Raw genomic sequence first — 25,440 nt, forward strand, 5'->3', positions numbered from 1 at the left:
CAGCAGAAGGAATGTGCTGTTATAAAACTTGCGCTCACATGAGAATATTTTCCTCTGCGTAATTTCTAGTCGCTTTTTCCCTGTGTAACTTCACAGTCGGCCAACTCTTTTTTTTCTGTCTTCATCCCAGACTTTTTTTTTTCCTTTTTTCTTTTTTCTTTTTTTCTTTTTTTCATGTGGGCTATTATACAGGCCGGCACTGCAATTTCGGAATCTGCCCTTGTATATGGCGGACGAAAATTTCCACAGGAGGAACCGCAACGCAAACCCCCCTGTGCAAGGCAGAAACCGAGAGCTTGCACGGACCGACCAAAGCTCGGCAAATTCATGACTCATTACGCCATTACACTTTACTAAAATGTAACGTAGCGAATCGCGGAGGGGGGGAAAAACGCGGAGGTAATTTTTTTTTTTTTTATCATTTTGAATTTCTCATAACTAATTCACAATTTTTTTTTTTTTTTTGAGGAAGCAGTTGTGCAGTCACCTCTGGTCGGGGAGGGAAGCTTTCTGGAGCGCCAGCCTGTTTCGCATGAGCTGCATCGTTTTTGGAGGTATGTCAAACCGCTGTTTTCTTTTTTTCCCCCCTCTTTCCTCCCCTGATTCAGAAAATCCTAAATTTTTTAGAAATTTCAGTAGCGGGTGTTAAGTTTCAGCTCCCTCTACATTAGCAAACGAGAGCTGCCTGCCACTAAACCGGGGTGCAAGCTTTGAAGCCATCAGAAATAGACCTAATCTGTTGATGTTTTTTTTCCCTTTTTTTTTTTTTTTGTTTTGGACTAAATTTTTAGCAATGAAGTTTGTTGTTGAACTGCTGCCTCGCCGTGTGTACACCCAGTTTGCTCGCATGTATAATATACACCACCCGTGTTAAACACTGTTTATTCGGGTAGAGCGAGGAGGACCGGGCGATAGTGGCAACATGAAGGACGATGAGGGGAGGAACAATCTGAAACACAAAAACCTCCTGCAGCCATGTTTTGTGAATTTTTTCCTGCAAATTTGAGCAGAGCTCCGGAGTTGCTTCCCTGGCGCTCGCATAACGCCGGCGTTACTTTGTGTCGCATTTTGACGGTTCCCTGTTCGCTGTGGGTAATCGGGAGAAAACGCCAAAGTGTCGTCATGTCAAAATACATTTCGACTTTTTTTATTTATATTTTTTTTTGGGAGGGGGGATTTGAGGGGGGGTGAATCGGGTGCAGTTGGCGCCACCTGTAGGTAGTCATTTTGAGAAATTAGAAATTGTAACGAGACTAAGATATGAGACTTGTTTATTGAATTGTGTGTTAGTTTATCCAAATGGGGGTGAACGATTACATGCTTTTGAAATCAACAGAAGGGATTAGAGTGCGTTTGAGTCACATTAAGATGAAAAACACAACGCGTTTAGTGTGCTAACTCTGTCTAATTTTTGCAAAATGATTTTTTTAAGACGTTTTTGCTGTGCAGTGAGTCTTCTTGCATTTAAGTTTGGAAATTCTGCACACAAGTAGCAACTAACTCCACTTTTCCTGTTGCCCTGTGTGTGTTAGTCCCTTTCTAATATGATTTAATAATAAGGAACAATTTGTACTATTATTTCTAAAGACTGGAAATGTGTAAGTGGTGATGGGGGGGATAGCTATCCACAGTGAACTGAACAGCACTGGAAGAAGAAAGAGCATGTCAGCATAATTTGAGGGCAGGAAAAACAATCACAACCAGTGCCTCTACTGTTTATATTAATCCTGCAGACGCCAAACAGTTTCCCATCCTGCGTGGCTTGCTTTTTTTTAATTTTATTTTAATGTAAGGGAAACTGCAGAGGCCATTTTGCTGTGGGTAATTTTAATGCTGACCTTCAAATCTGCATTCATTCGATTCAGCGAGCTGGCGGAAATTGTATGGGTGGTATGCAAAATCTGGGTGTAAATTCTGACCTTTTCCTGCAAAAGTCTAATCACAATGCAAGAGTTTCAGTGAAGGTAGAGAATGGAAGAGGGGCAGCCAGTGTCAGAAGTTTAATAGGGTTGGATCGCTCTCTTTCTTGAGTGATGGGAATGTTTTATTTGCAGAATACCTAAAGGACTAAGTAATAAGCTATAAAACTCTCAGGAATAATGGTGCACTGTTGCAAAAAAGGGAAAGAAAATGATTTGGTTATTGGGGATTGTATTCTAGGAGTGTTCTCATTTTAAGTAAGGTGGGAGGAATGCTGGTCTGTGAGCACTTTTAATGAACAAAAGCTTTGTTTCATTGAGAGTGAATACTTTGGATGGAGAGGTGAAACTTGTCCCTTCAGGCTCTGATGAACACAAGATGGTGAGGGATCATATCACAGCCTGTGGGGTTACACCGTTTGAAATATACTTGCTGCTCTGATTGTCATTAAGTTGGTACAGAGGTTTCACTTGCTATTCAAGCAGTGTTACTCTGATTCTGTCTTTGATGTCCATTTCTTTCCTTGCAGATGCACGTTTGTTTTGTTTTTTTTAATGTGTCTGGGAAAGAAAAAAAAAAAAACATGCATCTCTTTTTTAGAACACCTTATGTTCTCCCGTCTTCTTAGTGGCATGTTGAAAATGTCTGAAAATGGCTTCAGTTAAATTAGTCTCCAGGGAATGGCTTTTCAGGGGTTGGAGTGCTGCATTAAAAAAAATTCTGTGCATTCTGCACATATTTTTCCTGCCTCTTCCTTTGTAAAAATGAACCTTATTGGTTTCATGAATAATGCATAGGGATGTTCAATTGCTGCAGCAATGAAAATTAGGCCTGTTTACGTGCAGTGGTTATATACACAGAAGCTTCTCTCTCTCTCTCTCTTTTTTTTTTTGTTTCCTTGACCATTTCTGAAGGTAGAGCAGAGCCTGAGTAGCTTTTCTCAAAATACAAATTTTCAGCAAAGCAAATCTCATTTCTTTGAGTGAAAAGGGGAGGGGGTGAAACTCTGGTGGGTTTAATGAATCCATAAATCACAATAGTGCCAGGTTTGCTGCGCCTGCGTCAGTGTGCAGTGTAATTTTGATTTTCATCAAAAATTTAATCTGCCAGCCTACAAGGGTTTAGCAGCGGTCCGGATGCAGCCCTGAATTTCTAATTTTAGGGGCCTGATCTTTCAGGATTTATTTTTGTATAATTCAAGTCTGCTTTTCAATATCTCATGTTATTAAATTTTAATTCGTGGCATTAACATATAGATTGAAAAGGTTTTTATGGTTTTTTATTTTTTTTTTTGAGTGTATGCTGATGGAATTTTACTAGACGACACAGTTTCTTTTTCCAGAGCATCCTGTGTGTGTGTGTGTGTGTGTGTGTGTGTGTGTAAGAGAGGTAGGGAGGGGGGGTTTATCCATTTCTCTGCATTATTGCTTTTTCGAAACATTGGTCATACACCGTCTTGGAAGACATTTATTACAGAGGACAGAAAAATGTGCTTTTGATTAAAGAATCGTGGGAAGCAAAGCCTTTAGTGTGAAACAGGTTTTGGTCAACCCTTGCGCTTGGTCACTGACTACTCTGGATAATACAAACATGGCAGTCAAAGCAGTGATTGAAGTGACCCCCCTCCCTCCCCCCCGAATCCTCTTCCCACCCTTCATTCCCCATTTTAGCTGATTCCTATTTTTAATCCCTCCAGAGTGGAAACATTTTCATGAGCCTTAAACAAATTTGTATTTTATATTTGGAATCTCTCTTCCAGTCTGCTTAACATGCAGAGCATAGTGATTTTTGGCAAGAAAAGCAAGGTACAATTCAAAGTAAATCTCCCTAGTTTAGAAGCACAAGATTTGTTTGCTTTAACAAAGCGCAGTGATTGATTTGCTACATTACTGTGCAGAGGCAGATACTGTACTGCCCAAATATAGGCCAATTATTTTAAGTACCTCCACTAAGTGCTGAATTCTGAACAGAAGTATGTCCTAGCAATGTTTTCCTTGTCTGCCTAACCTTGTTTTTTTTGTAGCCCTAGATGAAGGTAGTATGGTGATAGAATGGTTAATCTCTACACACTGACCTTTAAAAACCTAGCTGACGCAAATAACAAAGTGAAAGCTACTTTAATAAATTTACAAGCCATGCATCCCTTCTTACTTCATTGTCTGTTGCACCACTGCAACACTTTCTTGATATCCAAATGGCATTTTGATCCAGCTGCATTTCCTGGTCTTTTGCTGTTTGTCTTTATCTGCTAGCTTTTCAGTTCAGTTGGTTTAGGTGGTGCTCTGTCTGTGTGAAACATCAAGCAAATCTGCATCTGGTTTAGATTTTTGTCCTGCCATGAGTCTGTAGGTTACAGTATATCAGAAGCCTCGGACGATGGAAGTCAGAAACATAAGGCCAGATGGCTAATTTTGCATTTTGACTTTAATTAGAAGAAAACACCGCCACAACAGGCATTTTACATATTCAGGGTATGCATTAAAAATGCTGGACAGGAAATATGCCATGCATGACTAAGGGACTGATCTAATAATAGATGTATACTTGCCATTGATTCATTTGATTGCAGATGACAAAAGTCAGTTAAAATTTTATTTCACTTTGACCAAATTGCTTAATGTCCACCACAGTAGGGTAAACCCATCTCAATCACAAGCCAGGCAGTTTTAGTCATTACCCATCTAAATAAAGGAAAAAAATATTAGCTCTGTTAATTAAATTAAAAATAATGGTCAAGTAAAGACTTGATTTTACTGTTTGAACTGGGGCTGTTGTTAGCTGTTGATATACTATGAACAAACGGTGGCAACAGAGAATTACCTCGAAAGCGTGCTTTCCACTAGACCCTGACAATAACTGCTAAAATGCAGCCGTTTTAGCTGCTTGTAATGGCACTGGTTTTTAGATACACTTGTGCAGGTATCCAGCCTAGGGGCAGTGGGCCTCCTAGGAGTCACCTAACTTAATCTCTAAAGTCATTAGTTAGGGATGTATCCAATTAGTTTACTAGAAGATGAAATATTGCTGCCCTGTCTAGTAGGCAACAGAAATACTAGCTGGTTGAACTAATCATTTAGATTTTATTAAACTCCAGTTAGCTGCCACCCATTGCTTGAAAGGCCTGCAGCCTTAAATACATAATATTTGTATGGGTAATATTTGAACTTGTACATTAACTTGTGCTTAATTTTGACTGCTTTGGGAGGGGTTTTTTTCTCTTTGGAATTGTTGATTTAGTTAGATATAGTGAATTCAGTAGTGCTCATACCTCTTCATCTGATTCATATTTGATTGTGTTGTAAAATGAATTTTAAATAATTAAAATTAGCTATTTAAAATGATTTTTTTAAAAACAAGAGCAGCTGAAATATTTCACAGAAGAAATCATGCTGTTATGCCAGTAGCCTATTAGGCAGCATTTACAGTCTTCTGGGGTGAGTCGTTGCAGCTTTGCACACCTGGGGGAGAGATGTCTGTGTGAATTTGGGCTTTGATAGAGAACTGTTTAGAACTCACCCAAGACCTTTGTGCTTCTTTCGCAGCATTTATTTTTGCGCTCACCAGAATCCTTATGTTTGTGTGTTTTCTGGCTCTGTCCCATTCTTGTGAACAAGAAATCCTGAGGAACACCAGGAAGGGGTTTCCTCAAACTGGGCAGATACACTCACTTGAACCAAAGGATGACTCGATTGGATTTTCCTAGCCAAGTGTCAAGGTTACTTTCATCCCATGTCCGTCACATTCTCGTGAAGCGAGTATAACAATAATGTCTGAAAGAAATTTAATTTCATCTGGTTTAAATGTCTACTTGGAATCAAGGATTAAACGATTACAGTTTAGAGGTCATAAAAGATCAACATCACTGATCTTCTGTTTTTGACCAGAAGTAAAGAATTCATACGGTAGTTACAACAAAATTTCACACCAATGCCTAATGAGATAAAATAATAAGATAAATTTTTATATCCAAAAGGTCAATTGTCAAGTCAGGACATGGATGTAAAATGCACTTTGACTTGTTGTCAGAGGCAGAACCACCAGGCAGTAATTGTAGTTTCCTCTCATGCTTCTTTAAATGCCATTTGGCAAACTGGGCTGTCATATACCATTTTATTATGGGGTGGCTTCACCTCACCATATAGCTGTGATTGATGTGCTGCTGACACGGCCATCCTTCCTGAAGGTTATCCCATCTCTGCGGATGATGTCTGAAGCTCTGTGAGAATGACCTTTTCTAGCTATCACTTTGACTGGTCTTCAGCTTTAGGAAGAGTCCTGGTGATTTCTCTACATCCTCCATTTCAGAGGCTACTGTAACTGTACTGTACTGTTTTCTTGTCTTAGCAGAGTGGATTTGATGGCTCGGTTTTTGTCCTGATAGTGTGAAATGTGGGACCTTCTTGTTAAAAAGGAATTTTTCCTCTCCACTGTTGCCAAGTGCTTGGTGAAAGGCAAATCGATGTTAAGAACTGTGAAATTAACAATATAAAGTGAATTGAACTGAAAATAAACAGCACCACCGCTATTTGTATAGGTTTTAACTTTGCCCAAAGAGGGACTAATCATTTTCCAGGTGCATATCAACTGTACAGTAAACACGATACTGTAGATCCTGATGCCTTGTCATTAACGTCCCTATTAAATAAATTGTAATGTAAAGAGTGCTTTGGCAGATTCAGAAAGCGAGGACAATCTCATACACATGGAGTTTAGAAAAAAAATTTTTTTTACCTCTTTAACAATATTTGATCCTCTTTGATGTATTGTCAGAGAAGTAAACCTATAGTCAACAAAACTATCAAGAAATAATTGTCCTGAATTTCCACTAGTCCCTGACATCCACTTGAAAATATTTTACTGCCCATTTCCAATTCCCATATGGTGTAGAGGGGAACTAAAACAGGTATTTAATACAGGTCTTTGATTTGGCCTTTCCTTAGCATGACCATTTTTTTCTTTTTTCTTCCTGACCCCTTTGCTTTTCTAGTATGCTATGTGTCATTATCCTCTTTAGGTTCCCTTCTGTTTCAACTTCAACTTTTGCACAGATGGCCCCAATTTTCATATGAGGTAGAGTTCATACTTGAATTAATGACTGCATGTTGCCCAGTTGCAAGGCACCAAAGCAGTCCCAAACCATAATATTTTCACCACCATGTTTTAGAGTCACTATAATGTTCTTTTCTTAAATAACCAGTTGTTTTTAGTCTGTCCCAAACATGTTTTCTGTTACTGCTTCCAGAAAACTTTGATTCCTCTATATGCACATTATTCTCAAATGACATATCCTTCCTAATATTCAGTAGGTCCCCTTGTTCCACCGAAACAGCTTTGACTAATCGAGGCGTGGACTTCACCAGAACTTTGTCGAGCAGAAAATCTTATTTCCATAGATTAGCATATCTCACATTTGCTTAGTCACATTGAGATCTGGGGAATTTGGAGATCATCCTGAAACAGTTCCTGATCTTTTTTTTTTTTTTTTTTTGCTGTGTGAAAAGGATCATAATCCTGATGAATGATGCCTCTGTAATTAGGATATTCTGAAAGGTTGTTCTCAATATAGACAGTATGTGTCAAAGTAACATTGGCATGACACTGCCTCTTCTGGTTTGGCTTCTTCCTATAGTTCATAGCACTGCCATCTCTTCCCCAGATTAATGTCACTCAAACACCTACCTGTCAAAATGATGAAAATGTAACTCATCAGACTAGGCCACCTTCTTTTATTGCTCTGTGGCCCAGTTCTGACAATCACATGCCCCATGTAGGTGCTTTTTGTGGTGGTGTGCATGGGGTTCTCTAACTGCTCTAGCTGTGCAGTCCCATATGCAACAAGTTCTAAAACCTTTCCCTCAGAACAATGTTTTGAGCAACTTCCACGGTTGTATTTCAACTTCCACTGTTGTACCTTTGAAAAAAATTGAGTTGTTTGACGTGCCTTACAGAGAATCTTGACATCACACAACACACTTCACTAACCGCCAGACCACCATATCTTGGAAGGTCCCCCTTAACGACTTTTTCTGCACATCGACTTTCATGTGACTCATAGCTTTTGCTGTTTATTGCAACTGTTTGATTGACAGTTGGGACAGTTGTCAAATGGATCCCTTCCCAAAATAGTGTGCCTGCAGCCTTTTTTTTGGTTTTGTTTTCTTTTTAAGGGTTTAGAAAGCTGTATAAATCTTGACATGATGACACCACAGACTTAAGTAGGAAGGAGACCACCAGTCTCCAGAAGGTTGACCTTTGATTCTAATAATTTTGCTGTGAGGCACCAGTCCTAACCATTGCACTCTGTGTTGGCCCTGTCATGATGTCCATCTTTTATATACAGTATATGGAAAACAGCATACAAAGACTGAAATTTTTCTTTTCAAAGTCACCAGTCTGGTGGTGACAAAATCTGAGATATATTTTTTTTAAACCTTTAGCTTATTGGGAGTTGGAGGTTTTTCTTTGCATTTTAATGTGAATGAATGGTAACCTAATGAAATAGTAAACAAGTGTTTTGGGAAGTATTTATTGTTATTGTCAGGAAAGTTTGATGGATATATACTAAATATTGCTTACACTTGGCTAAAGTGCACCTGAACTGTTCCCAACTGAGTGAAAGCAACCCAGTTCAATACAATTTTATTTAAATAGCACCAAATCACAACATCAGTCACTTCAAGGTGCTTCATATTGTAAGGTAAAGACCCTACAATTATACAGAGTAAACCCCAACAATCAGATGACTATGAGGAAGCACTTGGCAACAGCGGGAAGGAAAAACACCCTTTTAACAGGGGAAAAAAAACTCGTTTTATATAAAGATTGCAGGGTGTCGACAGGGCATGCACCCTCAAGTTTAGTCTTATAGTTTGATTTTAACACTGATTTTTATTATTATTTTTTAAATTATGGTTGATGGTATACTATTTGAAATGCAAATATCAAATGTTTTGTTACCCAGTTCGTACATTTGTTTGCTGAAGCTTGTTAGCAGTGTGTCATATTCAAAGAGAGGTGTATTTGGACTATGAAAAGGCTTGTTGTTGCTGTATTGGTGTGCTATTATTAGAAGACCAATTTTCCCCCTTTCCGTAATATCACTCATCCTGGCATAACTCTGTTTTGCTTGGTTGCATTTGGAGCACATTCTCTTGACAAGGCCTTTTATGGCAATGTGCTGAAGTGGCAAGTTGTGCAATTTAGATATTTTTGAAATTAGAGCATTTGGGTGCCACAAGGCTGTGGAATTTATACCATCAAAGGTCACTTATGAACAGTTAAGCCACTTTATTCCTCATGGCTAAAATAAAATGGACTGTTTTCCATTTCACAGCCACAGAAATATTACCTGTATACCTTTTGAGTTAATGTAGCTCTTGACTGTTTTTAGAAAATTAGGGGGGGGTTTCATAATTTGGGGCTTTTTTGAGTTGTGTATTTGCCAAATGCTACTGATTTTGGGCAGATTTTTCATATACACCTTTTAATCAAATAAAATCTGACATCTATGCAGGCTTTGTGTTTTATAGTGTGTGTTGCCATGGTATCATTTAAGCTTAACCTGGTAGAGCTAGTGTTACGCTTTGATACTATATACTGGGCTTTAGATCATACCACACTAAGGCTTGTGTATTCATTTGGGGCAGTAAATTATTTGACTCTCTGTTTCTGTTCCTCATACAGAAACACAGGCTCAGAGGAGGTGGAGTCATGAGTGCAAAAGAGTCACCCAATCCTGGAAAGGAGCAGGCAGACGGTGGGAGTGCAGCCGCAGATGCCCCAGCGACGAAGGCTACTAGTTCACCATCTGTCACTGTAAAGAAAGAGCCTGGGACCTCAGAGACGAGCAACGGAAAAGTTGGTGATCCCAATCCTGCTGAGATCTGTGTTGTCATTGGAGGAAATGGGGGAGCAAGTGGCGGTGGATCCCGTCGAGCTCAGTCCGAGGGTATGTTTGCCCTTGGTACTCCTCCTCCAACGAAGAGCACAGACTCATGCATAGGTGTGTGAATGTACATGTGGACATGTCGTGCATTTGGTGACAGCAGTCATGTCTGGTGTCTTTTGACCCTGACCTTACCTCCTGGCTGTCAAAAACAGCAAAGCATTTAAAAATGACAAAAACCCCATCTGTCTCACATTTCATAAGCTATTTTCTGGTTACTCAAGATAATTCAGTGGCTCCTAAGGATTATATAAGTTGTAACATTGCTTTCACTTCCATGTGTTGAGGTGGCATCTGAAATCTAAGAGGTAGATATCTCAAACTGGTTGGATAACACCACTTTACATGTCTCAAGAGCTTTAGGGTGTGTGTGTGTGGGGGGGGGTGACTAGACTTCTTAACATGGCTAGCACTTGTAACAGTACAGGGGAAATTACTTCTACAAGACAATATAAAAAGAGGTAGTCTGAGTTTTGCTCATGTTTGCCTCCCACTCTTGTAAACAGGAAACTGTCACATGATGATGGTTATGATTATTGTTCTTAGAACACTGACAAATTCTTTCAGTAAATCCTGATTTTTAAGGAAGTTTGAGCTGGACCAAATATTAAAGATTCCTCTCAGTTCAACAATTCAACAGCACAACAAATTAGAGGTGTACAAATTAACTTTAAAGGTAAAATTTCTGATATTTTCTGTTAGCAAGCTGTACTTATTAAACTGGTATATTATCACCTATAGTTAAGACACTTGGAGAGGGAATTCTGCATTGATACAATAGCTTATTTTGCACTTTTTGAAGAAAGTGAGTTGATCCTCATCGGAATTTAACTTTTTTTTTCTTTGTCATGATGTTTTTGTACATTCTTCCTAGCAGCCAATTGGCACTGAAAACAAGTATCCACCTTGGCAGAGGGATAAAATGCATGGTTATTTAGTAACGACATGTACAGATGTTGTCACTAATAAGCATTTAATATTTCTGTAAAACACAATGGTACTCTCAAGGTACACCTGGGCATGATGGAGCTCTTTGATGAAGCAAAAAAACAAAAAAGGCTTAGAAATGGAAGTTGACCACATATTACTGATACTGGCCAGTTTAAATACAGCCTCCCTCACTGGCCCTAATATCAGTCTTTGCTGTAATTTGTATTCCTCTTTAAGCAACAGAAGAAGGTAAAAAAAAAATCAGAATAAATTTCAAGGTGTAGGATAAACTAAAATTAAGAGAATATTTAGATTTTTATGGATTCTTGGTGAATATTCAAGAAGGAAATGGCAAGTAGAAATGATTAGACGGAGCAGAAGACAACCATACATGTTAGGCCTTAGCTACACAGGCCAACCAGCTGGTGACCTCCCTGGCAACCTCTGGCAACTTACACTTTGAAGGTGAACATTCTCTGCTTCCAGTTTGCGTTGAACTTTTCAGTTTTACTACTGACCCGTGAGTAGTTGCTGGATGTCTGCAAGCAAGCCACAGCTGCTAGCGACCAGAGTAATTGCAAGGAGGTTTTCGGTGCAGCATCGTATACCGCTCTGTGACCAATTTCATCTGGCAACTGTCAGTAACCAGTGGTTGGCAGGGGGATGACAACTGGTCACTATGCCTGTGGGGCTAGCCCCTTATGTAGAATTACAAGAAAAGGTTTGTGAAGCTGTTACCCAGATTTCTACATTGATCTTCATCAGATCTTTGTTCAGATCTTCATCTAAGTCACAGCTATTAGACAAATGCCTAACATACAGAAACTCTGAGTTGGCTAATCCAAAACATTTTGTTTCTATTTCAACTATTCAGTTGTAGACTTATCTGTGCTTTTAGTCATTGTCTTGTTGTGTCACTTGACCTTTTCAAACATGGGATTATGAAATGTTTTCTCCTTTTTTTTTTTTTTTTACACAATTTTAAATTCATTGTTCCCTTAATGATTGCAAGGCTTCCAGATGAAGAGGGTTTGGAGTATCCACAAACTATTGCTCCCTTCTGTCTCATATATTTACGACACATGTCCTAGAAGTGTTGTGAAATATCCAAGTGGTCCATTTGGAAGGTTAAGATGTGCAGTAGTACATGTTTCCTTTGAGGTTGTCCTTCCATTAATAACATTCACATTATTTCCTTGGTGCAATCCATTCCCTCCATTTATAGAAAACCTAATTGCAGGTAGCTTCTGGAGAGGTTATTGGTACAGGAAAAAAAAGATTACTTTTTCCAGTTTGGATTGTGAGTCATTTCTCAATGTGTTTTAATAGAGTCATGAAAATTGCAATTTTTGGTATGTTTTTTTTCTATAATTGTTAGTTGGATGAAGGTCAGACCATATATTTTTTAATAAGCAATCAATTCAGAAATCCTGGTAAATTCCAAATGGTTCTAACCTTTTTCTTGCAAGTATATATGTGTCCTTGATAGGAATCTATGTTTTTCCTGACACTTTTTGAATTTTCTTGCAGGTTCATATGTATGTGGAGTATGTGGGAAGAAGTACAAGTATTATAACTGCTTTCAGACACATGTCAGGGCGCACAGAGGTAAGAAGCTGCTGTTTTTTCAAAAAATCTGTTCGGTCATTTATGTGAAACCAAATAATAACTGATTACTGTGCTTTTCCTTCTAAAAACAGAGTCCTAAAAGTATTCACTTCCTCAACAAGAGTCATGCATGTCCTGGTTTGACCAGGAATTCTATTCAAATTGATGATTTGATTTAGTTATTTTTAGAGCTCAACCAATGTATTGGTGGGGGCGATATACTTTGATATCGGAAATTAAGAAAGTAAAGGAGAGACAGAAGAAACACCGTTCAACCATGTTATGACTGTTGATGTTGCATTAGTCTGTCAACCAGAGGATACTCTTCAACTTTCTTGTTGGCAATACATGTTTGGCATGTCACAGATGCAACAACCAGCAGAGTCGGGCAGAGCAAATGTGACAAGATTATTTTTAAACGCTGTTGCTGTATTATCTTAGTAAGAACTCAAATAACTGCACAGAAAAAAATGTTAAGGAATTTTGTTTATGTTTCATATGTCTGAAAGAAAAATATTGGCTTTTTACATCACAAAATATTGGTATCGGTATCGATCTTGAAATCTAATGTTGGTTGGGCTGTACTCTGCAACTTTCTTGTTGGCAACACGTGTTTGGAATGCCACAAACACAACAACCAGCTGATCTGAGCAGTCGGGCAGTGTAAAATGAATAATTCATGACTTTTTCTGACAGTAAAACAATATTATTTTTAAACTCCATTGTCGTATTATTTTAGTACGGATTCATAAATAACTGTTAGGGAAATCTATTTGTTTCATGTGTCTGAAAGAGGAAAGAAATCAGCTGATATATCAGATTTTTAAATCAGCAAATGTTGGTGTCAGTCTTAAAAATCCTATCCTCTAGTTATTTTAATGTGAAAGACATCAGTGTGAACACACAAACAGCTTTTTCTTTTTTTTTTTTTTTTTTTAAATTGAACTCCAAATTTTTTAAAATTAATTTTCCTGTTTGACTGTAGAATCAGAGAGCATGGTTGGAGATGGTCTACCCCAAACACCCAACAGTGAGTATATTTCTGCACTCCATTTGCTTAAAAAACAAACAAACACAAAACTAACCTTTATTACCACCAAGCACAAGCTGTTTGCTTCAGACTTGTACTACGTCCTTTTTAGATAGGATGACCTAACATGTTCTCGTCCCTCATTGTCTCACATCACCACTTCCATTTAACTAGGAAACATGAAAATATAAAACTGAATGTTAGCCTGAAGGTAGTAAGGTTTTACTCTTTGAATGGCAGTATAGAACAGGCGCCAGGACCTGCATTTATCAGGTGTCCAACATCACAGAAAAAGTTTGATTAGGGCTAAAAATACTCGTACCTCAGAGTAATACTTGAGTTATTTATAAATCTTCCTACACACACTCTTGGCAATCATTACATGAATGTGCACATCACTTTAGAGCAGTAGAGAGAAAAGAAAGAACAATCTTTAGGCATGTAGATCACAAGTTTTTTTTTTTTTTTTAAGCTATAAGAAGAATATGAACACAGTGGAACCACAAGGTCTGTGACACTGTTAATAAGTAGGCCAGTGAGGCTGCTAGGCAAAGGAGTTGCTATTAGATTAAATTCTTAAGAGGATGAAACATGCTGTAAAGCATTTTATTTGATGCCGGAGATTTAGACTTTATACTTGATAATGACTGGCATATCAATTTAAAAGTGCATTTTTAAATATAACTTGCTTCTCTGAGCAGTGCTGGTGGCCCCAAAAGAAATTGGCAGGAGCTGATGATAAAAATAAATGTTTAATGATAAATTCAGAGTGGTTCCCTTAGAATAGAAAAAAATAGATTCACATGTCAATGATCAAAAAGAAGTTTGAACCTAAAGTTTTGGACGGCACAGTGAAGGTGTGGCATTATTGTGACTTTAAGTCTGCTTAATAACAAATCCACAGCAGTTTGTGGAAATTGAAACCAGGCCAGCTTATAAGTCTGGATTTCCTGTCAGTGTGCTTTGTAAAATGCCCTGTATTGAACAAATGTTTACACAAGAGTGTTTTAATAAGCAAAAGACAACACAGGCTTGAAGACTGCGGAGGAGTTGCTGAAGTTTAAGAGTATTTCAGGAGCACTGCTAGAACAAACTTTGCATAGTTCTGATTAAATGGTGTTCAGCCAAAAGCCGCCCTGCATTTTAAAGAAATCATGCAGAGTTTGGTGGGGGTGTGTTGCCTCAGATACCGAAGAGACACTAAAATGACATTTAGGAAGTCTAGTTTTAACAGGATGGTTTTAAATACTTGCATACCAATGCAGACTTGTACTGTGAGTTAGGCTTTAACAGCTCCAATCCCATTTACAAAAACTTGGAAATGAAAATAAAAGGAGTGATGATGATTTGCAAATAATGTAAATATTATCTTTTAATTTAAAATTGTCGAAAGATAAATGATCAAATGTTAAAAAATCTTAACAAATTTATTAACAGCTAAACAATAGTTTTTATTCACACATACTAACCAAAAAAACCTAATATTTTGTGTGGCCTCCTTCAGCATTGATATCAGCTTGCATTCTTGCTGGCTCTGTCTGTCTTTGAGTCCACTAAATCCCAAATCTGTTCAACAGGATTCGAGTCCTGACTTTGACTTGGCCAGTCCATCAATTTAAGTACTTCAGATTTCTTTTTCTTGGTTAAATAGTCTCTACACAACTTTGAAGTATACTTGGGGTCATTGTCTTCAGAGTCCAGAAGGGATTCTGTTATGCACCAAGATCTAGTGGTAGACCTTCTTGTTCATGATACTCAAATAATGGCTTGTTAGCAGCCATTCTTCCCTTTAAGCCAAATACATAGCACTTGTTAGTTCGTGTGCAATTAATGCACTGTATTGTGGGTCATTTCTGGGTTTACGAGATGTTCTTAGCAACAAGGGAGAAATTGCTTACATATTTTTGAGCGCTGTTATTGGCTCAAAACAGTGATGTCATTATGACATTGCTCTTATTGGCTGTCATTGGACAGAAGCGAGCTTCTCTGACTGCTCGACTTGTTTCGGACTCTTTTCTGGAACCTCCAACAGAGTAAATAGACATGGATGCTTCATAAGGTAAACCGTGATCTTACAGTCTACACTTACTAGGTAAACGCCAGCCAGTGTTTGAGGTGACTTAGGAGTAAAAATGTAAAATATTTAATTAACACATATCAGTTTTTATTCCTGATTTATTGATAGTTGTTGATTTTATTAAAATATGTCAAAATATAGTGTGTACAAAAAACATTTTTAGAAGCAAACAGTAGTAGAAACACGCCGGCCGGACACGGCTGTTAAGGGGAAATGCAAATTCTGACCCTACCATTTGAATGTCACTGCAGAAATCGAGACTCATCAGATCAAGCAACATTTTTGCCAATAACAGCACTTTGACACCCCCCCCCCCCCCCCCCCCCCCCCATTACGAATCCAAAACAGACGAGCATTGGCACTCACTCAGCTCTTACTTGAGTTACTGTTGCCTTCCTATCAGATTCTAGAAGTCTGGCGATTCTCCTCTGCCACTAAGAGGGCATTTTCACCCAAAGAGCTGCTGCTCGCTGAGTATTTTCTCTATTTCAGACCGTTCTCTGTAAACCCTAGAGATGGTTGTGTGGAAAAATCCCACTGGATCAGCTGTTTTTGAAATTCTCAGATCAGTCAGTCTAGTACCAACAACCATGCCACATTCAAAGTCACTTAAATCATCTTTCTTCCCCATTTTGATGCTCACTTTGAACGTCAGTAGACTATGTCTACATGCCTAAATGCACTGAGTTGCTGCCATGCGATTGGCTGATCAGATATTTGTGTTAATGAACAGTTGTACCTAATGAAGTGACTGGTGAGTGTTTTTTTTACCTTTAATTTTCGATAAGACTCAATCCTCCTTGGTGTGAAGGATACCAGTGTTGAACAGATTTTTTTGGGAGATGTTCTGCCATTTTTCAGAGACATGGCTGCTTGAGGGGTTGTGGTGTTCTACTTTTCCCACCCCAGAAGTATTCTGTAGTGTACTCTGCTGGTACACTGGACACTGGAATTAACCACTATCATCTAAACCAAAATTTGATCATTAGTGAAACTGTTCTCTTGGGGAAGTGATCACAAGTCAAAAAAAAAAAAATCTACTGCAAGATCCTGTGAGCGCTCACTTCATTGAGAAGAAATCCAGCAGTGTGGACTCTTTCTATAACAGGGAGCACCTGTGATCCAAGATGTTGACGGAGGATTATGGAATGTATGTTTCATGTTACGAAAGAAATAGACTAATTCTTAGCATTGCTTACTTAATTTTACAAACAACATACAACCATCAGATATTTTAATTTTCATCACTGCATCAGTAATGAAAGTTACTTTTTGTTGCTTCCTTATTCACAAGGGGGTCGCCACAGCAGGTAGCTCTGCATTTTTGTTTTTTTGGGTTTTTTTTTTTGTAAATGCTGGCTGCCCTTAAGGGATTTGTGTCTCCTCCGGGGATCAAACCGGGGATCTTTCACTTGCTAGGCAAATGTGTAAACAACTACGGTCAGTGACTGAAAATATTCAGTTGATGCAACCTCTGGCTTGGAGTCAGTTAATTAGTATTTTAATATGTTCATAAGCACTGATGTTGCCATTTATAAATGTCACGTGCCCAACACTTTCACACTTCCAGCTCTGTGCTTCACTTTCGAGTCTTTACATTCTCCGTTTTCACAGCCGACATGCTGGACTCCATCTGAGCTGAACAAATTTATCTTGGTTTCATCTGAAGAGTGTACTCTAAATATTTGTGTCAGGCTGTTTTACGTGTTCTTTGTCACAACAGCAAGATTAAGCTATTTAAAGTAGCAACCTCAATGGTCAGCACCAAAAAAAAAAAAGCCCTTGCGTGATCTCTAGCGGTGTCCTTCTCATTGTTCATGTCTATAACATGAAGGCCGCTGCAGCTCTGGTTAGTAATACTGTGACTTTTATACCTCCTGATTAATGCTACAGCTAGCATTAATGACAGATTTGTGTTGAACATCAGTCTTCCTCTATTTTTATTTTTTTGTGCCACTTCTGACTTCTTTTTGATTTAGCTCTTAAAGTCTTTACTGTCTGGAACCATAGTGTAGGCTTTCAGATAGACACAACCCATGGGTTCTGTTTTGTTCATGGTATTAGGCTATACCATAAGCAAATTTGTACTTGGACCTGTATTTTCAAAAAAGTTTTTATAATATACAGTACTGTGCAAAGTCTTGAGCCACCCCTTGTTTCTCTGCATTTTGCTTCCAAAAAGCCAGATGTTCTTGTTTTTAAAATGTTCTTGAGCTATAGTTTCATAGCTTTCTGAAAGTTTTTCATTGGAGGAAAGGAAAAAAAAAAAGAATTATTGAACACAGTAAAAAAAAAAAAAAATTGACAGGACAAAATGAATGCAGGTAAATTAACAGAAAATAAATAAGGTACAGAAAATAATGGAAAAGTACATTTGGGTGAGATGTCAAAGGAGATAAATATACTGCCACAAGTAAAGAAGTTGCAATAATAAAATAAAACTAGGTTAAACAAAGGAAGGACATTTTATGTACTCTTCCCACTTTCCACCCAGATTTCTTCAAATTTATCCACCTGTAATCTCATGGAGAAGGTGATTCTTCCTATTACAAAAATTTCGTAAGTAATGTTATACCAAGCCTCTAAGACTTTGATACTAGTATCCAAATTTAAGCAATTGTAGTACAGTTAAAAATCAGATAAGGGTAGCATTACCTGTGCTTACTTTAATTACACAAACATTATGCAGGAGTAGGTAATGGACAATAGGTTATTTAATTGTAAATAACTGGACATGAATAGCTTTTCTTGATAATACTGTCTTATAACACACTTTTGGGTCAGCTTAAAAGAAAGGCACATGCAAAGTGTAAAAGATCAGAGGTCAAATGTAACATGTTTGGAGGCAAACTATATTGCCAAAAGTATTCACTCACCTGCCCAAATCATTGAATTCAGGTTTTCCAATCTCTTCCATGGCCACAGGTGTATAAAACCAAGCACCTTGGCATGTACACTGCTTCTACAAACTTTTGTGAAAAAATGGGTCGCTCTTAGGAGCTCAGTGAATTCCAGCGTGGTACTGTGATAGGATGTCTCCTGCATCCAAGCCTTACATCACTGAACGCAATGCAAAGCATCAGATGCAGTGGTGTAAAGCGCACCAGCATGGCACTCTAGAGTAGTGGAGACGTGTTCTCTGGAGTGATGATTTCCCAGGAAAGTCTGACTGGCTGTCTGACTGCATTGTGCCAAGTGTAAAGTTTGGTGTGGGGTTGTTTTTTCAAGAGTTATGCTTGACGCCTTAGTTCTAGTGAAAGGAACTCTTAATGTTTCAGCATACCAAGACATTTTGAACAGTTTCATGCTCCCAGCTTTGTGAGAACAGTTTGGGGATTGACCCTTCCTGTTCCAACATGACTGCACACCATACATTGATGATCGAGTTTGGTGTGGAAGAACTTGACTGGCCTGCAGAGTTCTGACCTCAACCTGATAGAGCACCTTTGGGATGCATTAGAGCAGAGACTGTGAGCCAGACCTTCTCGTCTGACATCGATGTCTGACCTCACAAATGCACTTCTGGAAGAATGGTCAAAAATTCCAATGAACACACTCCCAAACCTTGTGGAAAGCCTTTCCAGAAGAGTTGAAGCTGTTATAGCTGCAAAAGGTGGGCAGACATCACGTTAAACTCTATGGATTAAGAATGGGATGTCACTCAAGTTCATATGTGTGTGAAGGCAAACAATACTTTTGGCAATATAGTGCATCATTCCCTATATGCCTATATGTTGTCAATAGAAACAAAGCAGTAAGAAAATCATAAATAGGACTGTATAGCATTATTATCACTTCAGATCAATCAGTTGAGCTTGAAGGAGAGATTAGAGACCAAATGTAACACATTTTAAGTTTTATGCAGTCCTTTCTATGTGCACAATGCACACCACCCTTATAAGAATCACAGTTTCTAAATTATAAGGCTTTTCAGCAATGATTTAATGTAAGTTGTGATTATGCTGACAAATGCCAGGAATTCACAAATTTATGAAAAAATACTTTTAATTGTGTTAATTAGTGGGTGAATTGTTGAAATATACACAACACTGCAGCCAAACAGTGTTATAAATGCAGTCATACTAATAATTGCTGTTGTAACTGTAAAATAAAAGAAACATGTTTTAGATCAGGTGATAACTTTTGTGTCCACATGTATCACATTTCTAAAACAGCCATTTGCTTTGTTTACATAACACTTATTTTTTAGCATATTTTGTATAGTATTTACCAGGTCTGTCAAACATGGGCAAAAATGACATATTACCTGTTATTACCATGTTATAACCTACAGATCTCTGTTCTGATTTTTGTACCCCAAGTACAGCTTACCATGTGGCAAAGTGCTACATTAAGAGTTGCAGACACTGGATTACACAACTTTCCTGTCAGAAATCCACCTTTGTGTTGTATGCAGCTTGTGAGACAGACACCTGCCAGTAGTGCAGCTTTATTTTTTCCATATTTGAATGTGTTTTCTTTTATTTATACTTTGATTTATAAAGTGAAATGTAGAATTTAACAATCCAAGTATTTACATCCTTGAATACCTCAGGAAATCAGCCAAGAACACAGCTGATTGGATTACGTCCCCCTAGAGAATGTTTCGAAGTTGTCACTCTGCTGCTAAATAATAAAACATTTCACATGGGTGTGTGATGAGGGGCCTTTCACAGGGGCAACATCAACTGATATATGAATTTAATCTGTTTAATTCTGTAAATTCTGTTTGTGTTGTGATTTTGATCATGTAATGGATTTTATTGAGAAAAAAGCTTTGTGACTTCTACTCCAGTTGCTTTTTTATTTATGATTTTATTTATTTATTTATGATTTATTTTTTAAGTTAGTCCCTTTTAAATTAATTTCATAATTTTTTTATTTTTTTTTTTAAAGTCTCAAAGAAATTAAATGGTTAATTTGCTTTCCTGAGGTTATTTTCTAACCAGGCTTACCTGGATTTGGTAAAAATTAGAGTTTGTAGTATCAGTATTATTCATTTTCTGATATAAACTGTGTTGGTCTTTTATCTTATCTACAGGTAGCTTCCGTTACTCCTGTGACATCTGTGGGAAGAAGTATAAATACTATAGCTGCTTCCAGGAGCACCGTGACCTGCATGCAGTTGATGGTAAGCAGGAGTTTTTGCACAATTTTCAGTCTATTTTTTTCCCCCCTCTCTGAATCTGAGCGTGAAATGGACTGCACATTTCACACTATGCAGTATGCTGTGAATCTATAGTTTCTGCAGTAACTGCAAAATCTAAACAAACTGTTGAAGGGGAATGAAAACCTTTTAATTTTTTGCAAGGACAAAAAACAGAATGAATTGCTAGTGTCTAATTATAGCCTACAGGTCAAGGGAATTAGACTTTAGAAGAATGAAAGTAGTAGCAGGCAGCCTACATATGTGTAAATGAGAGGGAGGCAGGTGGAAAGGTGAAGGTGAATGAGTTTAAATACCTGATGTCAACCATCCAAAGCAACGGACAGTGCACAGAAGAGCTGAAGAAAAGAGTGCAGGCAGGGTGGGGTGGTTGGAGACGAGTGTCAGTAGTGACAGAAAGATAGCAGCAAGAGTGAAAGGGAAGGTTTATAAGATGGTAGTGAGACCTGCTGTCATGTATGGTTTGGAGACATTGGTACTAACAAAAAGACAGGAGGGCGGAGCTGGAGGCAGCAGAGTTGAAGAAATTAAGACTTTTACCTTTTTTTACCTGAGTGACCAGAATGTACAAGATTAGAAATGAGTATATCAGAGGGACAGCTCAGGTTGAGCAGTTTGGAGACAAAGTTAGAGAGGTGAGGCTGAGGTGGTTTGGACATGTGCAGAAGAGGGATAGTAGATATATTGGGCAAAGAGTATTGAATATGGAGCTGCCAGGCAGGAGGAAGAGACATAGAGAGAGACCATAGAGGGTATATAATGAAGGAGGACATGCAGAGGGTTGGAGTGACAGATAGGGGATAGGGTGAGATGGAGGCAGATGATCCACTGTGGCGCCCCAAAAGGGAGAAGCCGAAATAAGAAGACCCTACTCATTTATATAGTGTTGAAAATGATTTAATTTTAATTTAAGTGACATAGGAGATGCATTTAAGAATTAAAGTTTTGTAATTATTCCAGTATTACATATTTCAAAGGGCTCAAGTTTTGTGATGAGTATTGGCTGAGAAAATAATTGCCAACTGCTTGCTCCTCTCCATCCTCCTCCTCTCAGATCCATATGAACAGGTAGTGTTACCTGTGGATGGCCTTAAAGAAGAGGAGCCAGTGGAACCGTATCAGAAAATTGGACCAAGTAAGACTGTTTGGTGTACTTTAAGTACAGATGTGTCAGTACACAAAATTCACAGTTTGGTATATTGCTTGATTGATTTCAGTTTAGCAGACAAAAGTGTTTGATTGGCAGTTATTCTTAATGATACAGTTAAGGTACTGAAATGCTGCATAAAATGCATTAAATGAACAAAAACTGTGCAGTGCTTAACAAATTTATTAGACCACCTGTCATAAAAACAAGAAAACATAGATATTTTTGAAGACTGTCAAAACTTGTTTAAAACTAAAAAATTAAATTATTCATTAGGCAAATAACAAACTGAATTCACATTTTTATATCCAAATTTGAGACATCACACTGGGCTTCTCTGAGAAGTCAGAAATTAATCAAGCATAACCTGTAACCATTAAAACTAATTTTTCTGTTCAGGAAAGCAAGGAAATAATTGTAATTTGGCATCTTAATCAAAAAATAATAATGTGCTTTGATATTTTTTTCCATCTTTTTTTTTTTTAATATAACAGTAAATTAAAATGAATGGATAACAGCATTAATTATACTTTGGCATTAAAAATATTTTGGTTAATGAGCTTACCCATACTGGTGTATTAGCCATTACAGAAACACAAAAAAAAATGATTTTAGTTAATTACCATTACTGTTCATTTAGGGATAAACCTTACATTGGACGTGGTCCAATAGAGCACTGGACATTAAAATAAGTGCAAATTATTCAGGTTTAGAATGGCTCTGTCTTTGTTAACACTGAGGAGCCACACGAAAACAAAGAATTCTAATACTGAACTGAGAGTTGTGTACTGAACCATCAGGACAAATGCATGTACTAATATAGCTCTAGTTTAAAGTTAGTCTGTAGATGTCTGTACGTAGTGATTTTTTTTTTTTTTTTAATCATAGTGAAGAAATACCACAGCAGGATTACAAAATTCACTTTAAAGTAGCTTCATTTTGTACCTTGGCCTTTGTGTTACCCTGCAGAAGAAGGACATTAGATCAGGATGATTTTGTCACTGTAATCTAATATTTAGAAAGATTTTTCATAAAATTCAGTGACTTCTTAGGGGATGTGACTGGGCATTGTCACCCCCATTTGCAGCCTCATAGCTTTGGTGTACTTCTGTCCAGTGAAAGGTATTGAACACAGTATAGTGAAAAGGGGTTAAGTCACTGTGATACTCAATGTTAGAAAAAGTAGCACTAAGGATATGAGTTAACTATAGACTGGTAAGGTTTCAAAACATAAGTCCATAAGTCCTTTTTCGCAGGAGAAAAAGCACTCACCCACCTCTACAGAGACGGCGGGTTCAGCAGACAGCAGCGCGTGTCCCTAAAAACACTATTGGCAGTGTTTGCAGGTGGGAATCCTGCACTTATCACTGCATTAATGACTTTTATGGGTGATAGTGTGATCCTCCATGCACAAGACAAGGAAACCCTTTTGTTTCTGTTCACTGATGTTGAGGCACTGCTAATTGTAAAATAGGACTGTTCATTCTGAAAAAAAAACATGCAGTCAGAACCACTGCTTCTTCCTCTTTTCTGCTCTATATGGACTTCTTGTTTTCTGCTTCTCCCTAGTGAAGTAAGGCAAGTTTAACAAAAGTACTCTTGCCTTTGTTTTAACTGGATACAACTAATCCAACAGACTTAATCTTAACTCCTTTGTATAACCATCGTGGATGCAGACAAGGACAAAGGTTTGTTTGTGTTTTCTTGTCTCCAGAAACTGGGAGCTATGTTTGTGAGTTCTGTGGAAAGCAGTATAAGTATTTTAACCCGTACCAGGAACACGTTGCTCTTCACACACCAATGGGTGAGTTCATTTATTTTTTGTGCTTTATTTACTGTGCTTAGAATTTGATCTTTTCTAACATTCTGAATTTAGATTAATAATGGGCCATTTGTTTTTAGTCATTTTATTTTTGTGCATATGAAATCTCTTATACAGCTCGGAAAGGACCAATATCATCTAATTTGCTTGTAAAGTTTTACAATGGATGCAATCTGAGAGTCTCCTTTGTCACGTAGGTTCATTTGATTTGAAGACCTCGCGGGTACAGGAATGTGGTAGCATGGACATGAGTAAATTTGGCCACAGCCAAACTGGAAAGATAAAAAGTAAGAATAACTAAGAATAACTTTTTTTCTCCTACATTTTGTTGATTGTTATAGGATGCATAAGAAAAGTTGCATGCCTTGTAACCCCTTAAACTGGATAATTGTGTGTTTTTTTTTTTTTAAAACACCATGGACACAAACACACACATAGTTGTGCATTTTTTTGGATGATGGCTGAAATTTGGTTATCTAATGCCTTCTGCACCTTGGTAGCAGTGTGTAAAGCCCCAGAGCACCAAGTTATCTTCTACCTTTTTCATAGAAATAATATTTGCAGGTCACATAAACTGATTATCCAAAATATTATAACTGCATCCATATGAAGCAGATAATTTGATTATGTTTGTGATATATTTAACTATTAACTTTTATTTAACTGAAGTGAATTTGTGTGGAAAACTGTTTGAAGTAGAAGAAACGTTCAAAGACCTGAGGTATTCTGATAGATTTTGACTGAAATTTTGATGATCCAAAGACTCGGCTAAAGTATCTCTGAAACAAAAATACCCCAAGTCAGCAGTGATAAGTACCTAGTTACTGTGGTCTGAGGAGGAACATACCACGAAGAGGGTGTTTGGTTGTGATACTTGGCAGCTCCAATTCACAGCTTTTAATTAAAAGACTGTTACTGACAAATCAGTGCCAGATACCACAGGGAAGCTTCAGGGATTCTGGAGGTCATGCTTTGGTCGGTTGACGTTATGTTGATGGCACATAAAGGACCAGAAGCATATTAGGGAGGGGAAGTAATAATGTTTTGGCTCATCAGTGTACACATTGCTCAGAAAATTAAAGGAACACTTCAAAAACACATCAGATCTCAATGGGAATAAAAATCATGCTGGAAATCTACACTGATATGGATTCAGTAATGTGTTAGGAACGAAATGATGGCATGGCATTTGATGGAAATGAAAATTATCAACCTACAAAGGGCTGAATTCAAAGACACTCCAAAAATCAAAATGAAAAAAATCAGGCCAGTCCATTTTACCGAAATTTCGCTGCAGCAACTCAAAATGGTACTCAGTAGTTTGTATGGCCCCACGTGCTCGTATGCATGTGTGACAATGTCAGGGAATGCTATTAGTGAGGCGATGGTATGGTGAATCTCCTCTCAGATCTGGACCAGGGCATCATTGAGCTCCTGGACAGTCTGAGGTACAACCTGGAAGTGTCTGATGGACTGATACATAATGTCCCAGAAGTGTTCTATTAGATTTAAAGTCAAGTCATGTGGCATCAGCTCTTTCTTCCTCCAGGAACTGGCTGTGTATTCTAACCACATGAAGGCGGGCATTGTTGTGCACCAGGAGGAACCCAGGACCCACTGAACCAGCATAGGGCCTGACAATGGGTCCAAGGATTTCATCCCGATACCTAATGGCAGTCAGGGTGCCGTTGCCTAGCATGTAGAGGTCTGTGCGTCCCTTAATGGATATGCCTCCCCAGACCAGACTGAGCCACCACCAAAACTAGTCATGCTGAGTGATGTTACAGGCTGCCT

The 25,440-nt window shown here is 38.0% G+C and overlaps 1 protein-coding gene across 5 annotated transcripts in view; it reads left to right on the top strand.

Annotated features, from left to right (window-relative positions):
- The first annotated feature begins 221 nt into the window (after positions 1-221).
- znf618 (zinc finger protein 618) overlaps positions 222-25,440 on the top strand; it is a 38,842-nt gene continuing 13,623 nt past the window's right edge. Inside the window, exons 1-10 of one of the 5 annotated variants that reach the window (XM_030742827.1) lie at positions 222-399; positions 469-554; positions 9,604-9,922; positions 12,326-12,403; positions 13,389-13,433; positions 20,552-20,641; positions 21,732-21,812; positions 23,081-23,170; positions 23,539-23,628; positions 23,844-23,933. In XM_030742827.1, coding sequence (XP_030598687.1) covers positions 9,631-9,922; positions 12,326-12,403; positions 13,389-13,433; positions 20,552-20,641; positions 21,732-21,812; positions 23,081-23,170; positions 23,539-23,628; positions 23,844-23,933 — 856 coding nt within the window. In that variant the 5' untranslated portion in view covers positions 222-399; positions 469-554; positions 9,604-9,630. The remainder of the gene's footprint in view (positions 400-468; positions 555-9,603; positions 9,923-12,325; positions 12,404-13,388; positions 13,434-20,551; positions 20,642-21,731; positions 21,813-23,080; positions 23,171-23,538; positions 23,629-23,843; positions 23,934-25,440) is intronic. The other 4 variants (XM_030742829.1, XM_030742828.1, XM_030742830.1 and 1 more) reach the window with 4 other exon arrangements.

The sequence above is a fragment of the Archocentrus centrarchus genome, chromosome 12 (assembly GCF_007364275.1).
Source record: "Archocentrus centrarchus isolate MPI-CPG fArcCen1 chromosome 12, fArcCen1, whole genome shotgun sequence".
In the NCBI taxonomy this organism is placed as follows: Eukaryota; Metazoa; Chordata; class Actinopteri; order Cichliformes; family Cichlidae; genus Archocentrus; species Archocentrus centrarchus.